The sequence below is a fragment of the Vitis vinifera genome, chromosome 7 (genome assembly GCF_030704535.1).
Source record: "Vitis vinifera cultivar Pinot Noir 40024 chromosome 7, ASM3070453v1".
NCBI lineage: Eukaryota > Viridiplantae > Streptophyta > Magnoliopsida > Vitales > Vitaceae > Vitis > Vitis vinifera.
This window is the reverse complement of record NC_081811.1, coordinates 4,754,199-4,764,704: the sequence shown is the minus strand read 5'-3', so window position 1 is coordinate 4,764,704 and position 10,506 is coordinate 4,754,199. Positions and strand designations below refer to the sequence as shown.

Below are 10,506 nucleotides of genomic sequence, written 5' to 3'. Positions count from 1 at the left end.
ATGTTGTCATACTAGTCATAGTAGTTGAAATTTATTTTATTTAAGAGCAAGTTAGAAGGTTGGATCGGGCTATCGAGGAATTTGTAAAACTCAATCAAGAGTAATATGTCAAGATCAATGCACTTTTCATAACTAGAAACATCACACATCATATCAAGATACATCTCAAAACAACCTTAAATTTTCCTCTAAAAGAAAAAAATACCATACAAATTCAAATGAGTTTGTCCCTATAAATCAACTAAAAGATGTCGTCTTAGATACAATAATAGAAACATTGGATGTGGATTTCATGTTTTTCTCATATATGCAAAATCGTATACATAAAGAATTGAGTTAACGGAGATGTCAATAGATCACCGACCACCAAAATTATTATTTTTTTAATGGGTTTGTAGCCTACTTTATAAAAAGATGCAATAATACTAGAACAAAGAGAAACATTGTAGTCAAATAATTTATTTACTCATTAAATGTATATACATTCTATGGGTATGGTACAAATCTTAAAGCTAATTCTATAGATATTAGATGCAAATGGAAAGATAGTTTGATAAAATCATTAATGCAAGTGTTGAATCAACAGACAATGCATGAAGTTCATGGATGTGCTTTAATCATCTAACACAATCAAAAGTTGAATGCTCCACAATGCATCAACTTAACTGCATATTGCTCTTCGCCTATAAGCATTTAAACTATCGTGACAAAAAAAAGTTCAAACTTTTGCTAAATAAAAAATTAAAAAAAAATTATTGGAAATTTCTCAAAATTAAGGAGAGACAATTTCCTTAAATTGAGAAAATCAATTTCTTAAATTAAAAAAAAAAAATCCTTAAACTAGAAAATAATTAATTTAAAATTTTACCTTTATAATTTTCTATATACATTTAAGTTAATTATGGAACAAGAAAATAATGCTCATAATTAATTAAAATTGTGATCAATTAAAAGTCACCACGTGACATGGATTTTCTATTAACAAAATAATATCATGTATGACATGAGTCCCACAATAAGAAAAGACAAGTAGTCTTCCATTTAAATAAAGAGAATATTTATTATGGTAATTACAAAATAATTGTTAAATAAACAAAAATAGTAAATTTGATTTTTGAAAAGGTGATAATTAAATATTATTAAATAAATAAATAAATTCAAGACTATCAAATATAGTCATTCCAATCTCTAAATATTAAGAAATAATATTTCTAAGAAATCAGAAAATTATCCAAATATGATTCCAATTCTTGTAAATTGACTCATTTCAAACTCTCAAGACAAATTTGAAAACAAGAGTTTGATACGAGCTGTTGAAGGAAGATCAAAAGCTTATTCAAATCTTCAAAAGAAACTTCAATAAATTTTCAACTTCTTCATAATATTTTCAAATCATCAAGAATTTCAAAGCCTCAAATTTCAAACTTTAAGACTGAAATCTACCAAAAATCTCTTCAGTTTGAGATCAAGTTGTTCCGGTCATCAATAGATATTGTTCAAATTAAGTCAAAGTTCCAGTTATTTCAAAACTCAAGTCATCCGAATGCTCAAGTATTACCTTCGTCCAAATCATGTCAAGTCTAAGTTAGACATGACCAAATCAAGTAAAAAAATTAAACTTATAATAATTAAATACTCAAATTAAGCTTAAGTTTGATCAAACTTCTTCAAACTCTCTTATTAACAACTAAGAAAGAAAGAATTAGATAACAAAATAAAATTTGGTATCTACATTATTTTTTAAATCAATAAAGTCTAATTTGACCACACCTAATTTTACTTCATGCACAAAGAAATATATAAACATAATTTGAACTCTATTATTTTTTACATAATTTTTAAGAATGTTGGATAAAACTCTTAAATATGAGTTCCACTATCTGTGATATAATTTCTCTAGATTTTGAAAAAGCAAAAAGATTCTTGTTTTTCTATTAAAAATAAAATATATTAGTCTAACAACTTTTTTAAACATTACCAACCCTATTTAAGGATTAAGTATAATTAATATTTGAATTTTTCCAATTTAATATTTAAAAATAATTGAATAAAACTCTCAAAATATGAGTTCTACTTTTCTCCATATAATTTATTTATATTTTGAAAATGTAGAGAAACTCTTAATTTTTTTAACTACAAAATTAAAAATTTCCCCAAACTATTTTATCTATTCAATCTTTTTTTTTTAAAAAAAATCCCATTAGTTTAAAAATAATGATGTTAGAAAGACAAACAGATGCTAATTACACCTGCTTGGATATTGAAGAGGTCTATATTTTATTGTCATCAAAAGGTTCTAGGAAGATCGTTTGGTGGTAGTGGGACAATCATTCACATTATTGGAATCAAGCCACTAAGATTTAGGCCCATCAAAACATTACACAAAGCATTATTTCTAATAAACTATTAAGTATAAATATTAGTTTATAAACAAAGTTTGCATCAATATAATGTGTTGTGGATATTAGGGGATGGTCAACATCCTTAAATGGTTTGATCATGAAAAGTTTTTCGATTATCAATAATAGTAATAATAATAATAATAATAATAATAATAATGTGTTGTGTGATTCTAAATTCAATTCAAATTTCAATTTTGTTAATTTGATTATGGATATTGTTTTCTCTTTTCTTGTGTTGAGAATAAATAATTGCTACTATAATTCAAACCGCCCCGACCACACTTGAATAGACTTAAGATTAATTAAAGGAATTTCATTTTAACAATACTATTATTATTTTTATTTTTGGTAAGTTCCATAAAACCAATATCAAAGATTTATTTTGCCCATGTGCATTTTCACAAAAGCATTTAATTTAAGGAACATTTTACCATCCAGGAAATAGATCTCCTCCCATGTTAGGAAGGGAGGGAGGAGGCAGCTCCAAATGCTGAGACTATTGAGAATGAAGACAAGTCTCCACGCACATGAAGATAGGTCCACATCTCCACTAAAATATATGGCTAGAGGTTAGGACTTAGTGAGTGTGGTGGATATTCTGGATGCCACTCAGTACGTACGTACGTACGTATATATAAATAGATTCCCTATTTTGTACGCCCAATATTTCAGATATTGGAGTACAGCTATGTCTCCATTTTCACTTCTCTTCGCTATCATCTCCAACCGTGTTACTAACACCTCGCTTGTCGGTTCCAATTTGAGTGTTGGGGACCCTCGTCTGTCCATTCCATCTAGAACCCGGCCCCGAAGGGGCTGTTGATGCCATTTAGAGGTGGAAGATGGGAGCCACGGCCCACGGATGTCACAGGCAAATGGCTAAAGCCTTTTCACAAACCCTTCAATATTTAACTTATGCACCATTATCATTCTTTATTACTTCCCTCACGCACTCTCAAGAGTCAACACTGCCATGGCCTCGAACACACGTCTCCAAATCATTATCTTCACCATCTCCCTATGCAACCTCTCTCTGATGTCCTCTTCTTCATGGAGGTCCCTAGATACACAGACAGATTACAGAAAATGGGTGTCATGGAACGTTGAAAACTATCGAAAGAAGACTGCCCTCCAACCACAATCCATCAATGAAACGCCCAGTGGTGGTGGGGGGAAAGCCCTGGACATAAAGTTGAGCAAGGCTGAGATGAACAAGGTGACAATGACTGTTAGCCAAGATGGCACTGCCGATTACACCACTATCTCTGACGCCCTTCACACCATTCCACTGTACAACACTAGAAGAGTGATACTTGTGATAAAGCCTGGTGTTTATAGGTATGCTATAATACATATAATCACCGATTCACTATGATCACTTTATCACTTCGTTTTTTGCTACATTGTTTTCATGAATTTGTGAAATGACTTGTGAGGACTCTAGGGAAAAGGTCACCGTCCCTAGAGCTTTGCCCTTTGTTACATTTCTAGGGGATGCTAGTGACCCGCCTACGATTACTGGAAACGACACTGCGTCGGTCATTGGAAGAAATGGGGTGCCACTGAAGACCTTCCAGAGTGCAACTGTCGGAGTCGATGCAAACTATTTTGTGGCCATCAACATCAAATTTGAGGTGACGTAATCTGTAGCTTTTAGTTTTAACTATTTCACAAGCACTTTAGACAAACATGTAAGAAGCCCTTCAAATTAGTTTGTACTAGTTGAATTAATTGACGCCTTGAAGACAATTTTCCGGGTTCCCAAACAGGTCCATCGATCCATATATGACAAGGAAGACGCAGAGATTCCATTTCTGCTTGAAATTTTCCAAATAAATAAATAAAACTGATGGCTTTTCTGGCATGAAATCAATTAATTAATTTGCATGCATGTTCACGGGGTCTTACAAGAACTGCAGACAATTCTTAATTTGCATACAAGGCCCGAGTGATTAACGTTAGAAATTTTGGTTAAGCCTTATGTCAATGAATGAATGCAGAACACAGCTCCCCATGTGATTGGATCGGCCGGAGGCCAAGCAGTGGCACTTCGCATCTCAGGGACAAAGGCTGCATTTTATAACTGTAGTTTTTATGGCTCTCAAGACACTCTTTATGACCACACGGGCCTTCACTATTTCAACAATTGCTTCATCCAAGGCTCTGTTGACTTCATTTTTGGCTATGGCAGGTCCCTCTATGAGGTCAGTACATATCACCAAATCAAAGGGTGTTGTTCCTCAAGATGCTTATTCAAAATACCCAATCGGCCCAGAAATTTAAAACCTGAAAAACCTGACTCTCAGATCCTTGCTGAGATTCTAAACCGGGCCAAAGCCCAAAACAGAGAATTTAAAAGAATGGCAGCCCAAGAATCAGTAACCAGTCCATTTATTTGTGCAGAACTGCAGTTTAAACTCAGTAGCCAAGAAAGTGGCATCCCTCACGGCCCAAAAGCGCAGCACTTCCTCGATGGCAAGTGGGTTTTCCTTCAAAGACTGTGTGGTAACAGGGAGTGGCACGGTTTACCTTGGAAGAGCTTGGGGTGATTACTCGAGGGTTGTCTTCTCTTACACATTCATGGACAAGCTTGTCCTTCCCCAAGGATGGAGTGATTGGGGCAAGAAAAAGCTGGACTCGTGAGTTCAATGCAACACATGAACATGCCCACCCTTCTGTGCTAGCTAAAACTCACTGATCACTTTGCAATGTTTTGTGTTGTTTGCAGGAGAGTGTATTATGGAGAGTATAAGTGCAGTGGACCGGGAGCCAACTTGACGGCAAGAGTGCCATGGGCACATATGATGACAGATGAAGAGGCTGAGCCTTTTCTAGCGACTCACTATGTGGATGGAGATACCTGGCTCATTAGTCCATAAGAAACTTCAGTTTCGATTATTGTTTGCCATTACCATTGCCTGCAAATTTAGGCAAGGTCCATGAATTCTAAGCGTTCTACATCGATCCATACTTAGTAAATTCACTAAATTGTTCTTGTTACTAGAGTAGTTGAAACTTATGGGACAAATAAAGTAAACTAGAAGGAAAATTACATATATATGAAGATTGGATCGTCTGAAACTAAAGTTATCTGAACAAATTGGCATTTGTACGTACAGTCGAAAAGAAGAGAAGAAGCAAATATCAAGCATCAAGTGGCCGTTGTAATTCTAAGGCCAAATGCAACAATCAGCTATCTTCCAGGTTTGGGCCTCATCTTCTTCCTTCACAGGACCCGAAGCGTAGTCATACTGCATACCAGGGACTGCGTCCCCATTCCCTCTTAAATTGTCTTCAGCCCCATACTGCTCCCCTCTCCATCCCTCACCTGTAAAAAAGTTCTGGTGCCACCTCATTAACGCTCCCAATAACAACATTAGAGAGGCCATATTTCGCCTTCTCACATCAGAAAAAGAGGCCTCAAACTCTGAAACCGAGCTCCCAAGTTCCTTTCTTTCTTTCCTTCTTATACATTTGTACAACCCAGCATATAATATAAGCGAAGACCACACCAACAACCATTGAAATCCATTAGATGTTTATTGTGGGTGATGGAGATTACAAAAGCACCCTCCCTAATTCACAAAAAAACAATGGGCTAATGCATAGCAGCGAGAGTGAATCAACAGAATTTTCCAGGGCATAATTGGAATACATTGGGTCATGCAACATAAATTACTTGTCCTAGAGAAATATTTAAGACGTGAAATTCTTTCATGCAAGCCTTGCCATGGAAGTCATGTAAAGAGTTGGCCATCTGAAAAAACCTTCTTTACACGATGGGTCAAGGAGCGTTGGACAACAAAGGGAATGAGGTTGAGTTCCAAGCCTTTAGCTTATTTCCATCTTACAAAGAAGATATCGAATCCAATAAATTGTTTTGGTCTGCCACTACAAAACATGAACAGAGTAACTTTTGGCTTATATTATCACTTGGAAATGACTCCTGGAAATTAAATATATCAGCAACACTTTTGCGTAGAGCTCCCTATCAACTCACTAAAATAATAGGCTTTAATTTTCCGAAGTCAGTCCAAATCATTGGTATTTTCATACCTAACATTGTTTCTTAAGCCACCATGGATAAGGTTTGATTCAACAACCCTGACTTATCAACTCCTAGTCATATAATGTTGTTGGGAAGACAGATTTTGTGTTATAGCGTGCTGCTCTTCGGTCTTAATTACTAAGGCAATGCGAAAAGAATCTTGTATTATAGCTTCAAACTCACACTAGGTTTACATAGAATTCTCACAAAATACAAAAATCTAATGAAATCATAAGATCACCCATTGACCAACTCATATGTGTAACAACTATATCTATATATATATATATATATACACACAGCGCCTTGAATATGGCTTTCTCCTAGCACAAAATTTTCTTACTAATCATAGTTCAACTTTGTCTCCAGTACTACTAGTATTGATCTTGAAGAGATCAAGGCGGCGGTCTCCTAATCTTAGGGAGTATGCAGCTTTCTTGTATTCAACCCAACTGAAAGGCCTGTAGAGAGAAGGTTTCTGGGGTGACACCATGTCTGGAAGAGGAGATATCCATGCATTTAGGGGTGGAGCTCCGAAGTACATCATTGATAGCCTGGCCTTCACTGAGCTTGTCAAGGCTCTGTGCCTCACGCTCATCAGCCTCCCGTTTGTCATTGCCTTCACATCCCAAAATTTAACAAAGAAAGTACATGAGATATCATATCATATCATCAGTCTCAAGTGGAATTAATAAAACATTATATTAGCATTCACCTCTAATGCGTCGCCGACGAAGACACAGAATTCAGTGGGGTCGGGAGGGACAGGGACCCATAACCCATCACGCAGACGGATTTGGAGGCCCGGGACGTCGTTGGATCTGAGGATGGTCAGAATCTGAGGGTCAGAATGCTCTCCGAATCCAATGGGGTCACATGGGTCCCACTCTTTCACATCCTTGACTGCCGGATAGTGATTGACCCTGATGACTGAGTCACTGTGGACGTCCCTGATCATCCTACTAAACACCATCTTATCCTGGAGCCACAGCCCCTCCCCAATCAGGTCTAGAATCTCACAGCACAGCTCTCTCACCCCTTGTATGTAATCAGTCACAGCACAGCTGCCATTTCCAAAATAAAGATCTGATTAAATTTCAAAAAATGATATTATATTTTCCTTCCAATATTACAAACCACTAAATGTATCCTACTAACCAACAAACAGCCACATGTTAAACCTGGGAGACAAGTGCTGGGGGAGTTTGGTTTCGTATAGGAACAAATACATCTAAACTTTAAGGTTTTCGACTTTTCATGGAATCATGTATCTAGGAATATTTTTGAAAAACAATGGGGTCCAATCACACAACAGCTTTTTCTTGTTTCGTCTTAAAACTTTATGAAAAGTAAAATGGCAATATCTCTGCAACATTTCCCCCACTTTTTATTCTGTCTCTTTCTGGGTTACTACAAGCTCTTAATTTATTATGTCTCTAATAGGAAAGAAAAAGGTAAATGGGACTTCCATCCAAAATTCGTATTGCCAAGTGGAGCCATCACCCCCCCTCCCTTTGATTTTGATTTGACATAATTGTGCTTAACCAATAGCCTAATTAATTAAAAAATAATAATCTATTTCTATTTCTTATAATAAAATTAGAAATAAACACACCCATTAAGGCATAAGTACATGGTCATATCTGGAGGCGAAGGTGGCTGGGTGGCTGGCTCCCTTCAACAAAGGATGCTCCCTTAACCAATAACTTTTTGCATCCGCGAATGCGTAAAGGGTTTATAATTACTTATTATGGAAACTTTCGCTGTTTCAAGTAAAAAGGAACGACTTTCGTTATAAAGGAAGAATTAATCAATTCATCGAGCTTAGTAAAGCATTAAATTAACCCCAAATGGTATCATTGACGTTTGCATATTAAATTGCCTTCTTTAAATTAATTGCAACTGGCACTATACTTTTTCTTTTTTAATCCTATAAAGAATAAAATGTCTTCTTCTAGCAAACCATTAATCCTCCACACACAACCATCTTCCATGAACTCAAAGTTGCTCCTATCATTCATGGATGCTGAATCAAACACACAAAAAGCTATGCATTGAAAGAAGATTTTCCCAAGTTTGACCAGAATTGAACTCTCTATAAAAGAACAAATTCCATGTGTTTCTACATGTGAAAAGGAATAAAAAAAAAAACTATGGTAAAGTGAGTCATATGTTCACCTGAACTCTGTGGGGTCATTGGAAATGGCTTTGGATCTCTCAGAAATGGAGACAGGATTCGTGTGGAGAAGAAGATACTCAAGCTCCCCCCTGTCCCCATTGAATCCAATGTTCTTGCAGCCGTAGCCAAAAGGACTAGCTGGCCCTGCCTTCTGCTTCTCCGAACTGGGTTTGGCGAAAAAACTGAGCCCCTCCTCCTCTAACCTCCCAATTATCTCCTTGGGCACACCATGGTTAACCACCTTGAAAAAGCCATAATCTTCACATGCATTCACTATGAGTTCTGCTATGGCAGACCTATTGAGAGAAAGGTCTATTACTGGAATCCCAACTGCCTTTGTCTTCTTGCTTCTAATGGGAGATGGAGAAGGAACCACCATAATTGTGTGATTAGAAGAGAGAAAGATTGAAAGGAAGAGTATGCGCAAGAGAATTAGTATGTGTTTTTAAAGGTTCAAAGTTTGAAGGGAGATAATGTGGTGGTGGTGATGGTATTATATATATAGAGAGGAGAGGTGGACTCCGTATGCAAAAGTGAAAGAAGATGGGTGGGCGGTGGACTAGCTACGCTCCACGGCGGCACGTACAGGGAACGCTCCCGCGAGGATGGGACAGAGCGCGGCGGGATGGGGTGGTGGGAGGAGGTGTTTAGTGGGGCCAACCTGGAAGCGGCTGTTTGTCACCTCTGATTGGATCATGTACGGTGTACCCATCGTGTTGGTTTAAAGTTTAAACGTTATCATCTTTTTTTACCATCATGTTTGACTTTTTTTTTTTTTTAATTTCTTTTTCCATTTTATTTAAATTTTCATTAAACACCATGATGGGTTTTGAAGAAGTCAAAAAAATTTAATAAAATAATAACAATATTTTTAAAAAAAAATTCCTTCAGAAATTTTATAAAAAAATTGAATTATTCAAGTAATTATTATTATTATCGAAAAGAAAGATTAAAAAAAAAATACTAGAAATCAAAAAAGAAAAGCTAGAGTCATGATCAACATTCTCGTGTGATGAATGATGATGGAAAGAGCTACCAATCATGTTAAAAATAAAAAATAAATAAAAAACTAATCTTCGTAGAAAATGGAATCAAAGTGGTTGATAATGATGGGGGCAAGGGAGAGTTGACCAAGACATTGGAGTAATCTAGTTTTCGAATCAATGAATGAAAGTAATAGCTTCTGTTGCTCAAAAAGTCATTTACTTCCCCCTTCTCAATCCTCATTTTCTTCTCTCAAAATCAGAAAGTGGGCTATTTTTTCAAGATGTTCATAGTTGTTACATGCACGAGAATTACTGCTAATGATGATCAGTCTATTCAAGGTTCTGTTTGGTATGATGTTTTAAGGTCTTTTTAAGGTTTTATTTAGCCTCTTTTTATGGCAAACATAACATATCATAGGTCTAAAGACACCTCTTTTAGAGAGCAAACCCATCTCAATAACTTTGTGAAGGGTAAGTTTTTGCCTTACCCACATCTTAAAAGACTTATAATTGTCCTCCATCAAATTAAGATACTTTAAATTTTAATAATAAACAAAGTAGAATTCATCATGTGAAAGTGAGACTTCTTTTTTGTGAAGGTTGTAGTTGGTCATTTACATAACCAACACTTAGAAAATGCTTGTTGGACCCTAAATTTTAGGGCTTTGCCGTGCATCCTTTGAACACTTCTCTTTCTTCAAGACTCAAGGCCGGCCTTGTGCAGCAAAACATGCAGACCAAACAAAGAAAATAATACTAAAGAAATTCACACACCCATGTGGAATTTCCATATTAATTTTTGTGAAAATAATAAAAAAAAAAATAATAGGAAAAGTGAGGTGGGTTCTCTAATCTTCCTTGAACTCCACTTGGCACAATTTACAAGCTTGG

At 35.9% G+C, this 10,506-nt stretch overlaps 2 protein-coding genes across 2 annotated transcripts; one reads left to right on the top strand and one right to left on the bottom strand.

The window, feature by feature from the left end:
- The first annotated feature begins 3,333 nt into the window (after window positions 1–3,333).
- Window positions 3,334–5,372, top strand: LOC100265859 (probable pectinesterase 53). The gene is made up of 5 exons (XM_003632332.4): window positions 3,334–3,740; window positions 3,847–4,036; window positions 4,403–4,606; window positions 4,806–5,041; window positions 5,131–5,372. The coding sequence occupies exons 1-5, from the start codon at window positions 3,376–3,378 to the stop codon at window positions 5,279–5,281; spliced, it is 1,146 nt and encodes a 381-aa protein (XP_003632380.2). The 5' UTR covers window positions 3,334–3,375; the 3' UTR covers window positions 5,282–5,372.
- Window positions 5,373–5,423: 51 nt separating this feature from the next.
- Window positions 5,424–9,086, bottom strand: LOC100248676 (gibberellin 2-beta-dioxygenase 2-like). Its single transcript, XM_002272119.4, has 3 exons — window positions 8,629–9,086; window positions 7,166–7,514; window positions 5,424–7,069 (listed from the first exon to the last, which is right to left on the bottom strand). Exons 1-3 carry the CDS (start codon window positions 9,006–9,008, stop codon window positions 6,797–6,799), a joined length of 1,002 nt encoding a protein of 333 aa, XP_002272155.1. The 5' UTR covers window positions 9,009–9,086; the 3' UTR covers window positions 5,424–6,796.
- Window positions 9,087–10,506: the final 1,420 nt, after the last annotated feature.

Coding starts and splice junctions, on each gene's coding strand:
- LOC100265859 (XM_003632332.4), top strand. CDS start 3,376: ATGGCCTCGAACACACGTCTCCAAATCATTATCTTCACCATCTCCCTA. Junction 3,741..3,846: donor ATAAAGCCTGGTGTTTATAG/GTATGCTATAAT, acceptor TGAGGACTCTAG/GGAAAAGGTCACCGTCCCTA. Junction 4,607..4,805: donor ATGGCAGGTCCCTCTATGAG/GTCAGTACATAT, acceptor TTATTTGTGCAG/AACTGCAGTTTAAACTCAGT.
- LOC100248676 (XM_002272119.4), bottom strand. CDS start 9,008: ATGGTGGTTCCTTCTCCATCTCCCATTAGAAGCAAGAAGACAAAGGCA. Junction 7,515..8,628: donor AATGACCCCACAGAGTTCAG/GTGAACATATGA, acceptor TGGAAATGGCAG/CTGTGCTGTGACTGATTACA. Junction 7,070..7,165: donor TCGTCGGCGACGCATTAGAG/GTGAATGCTAAT, acceptor TGGGATGTGAAG/GCAATGACAAACGGGAGGCT.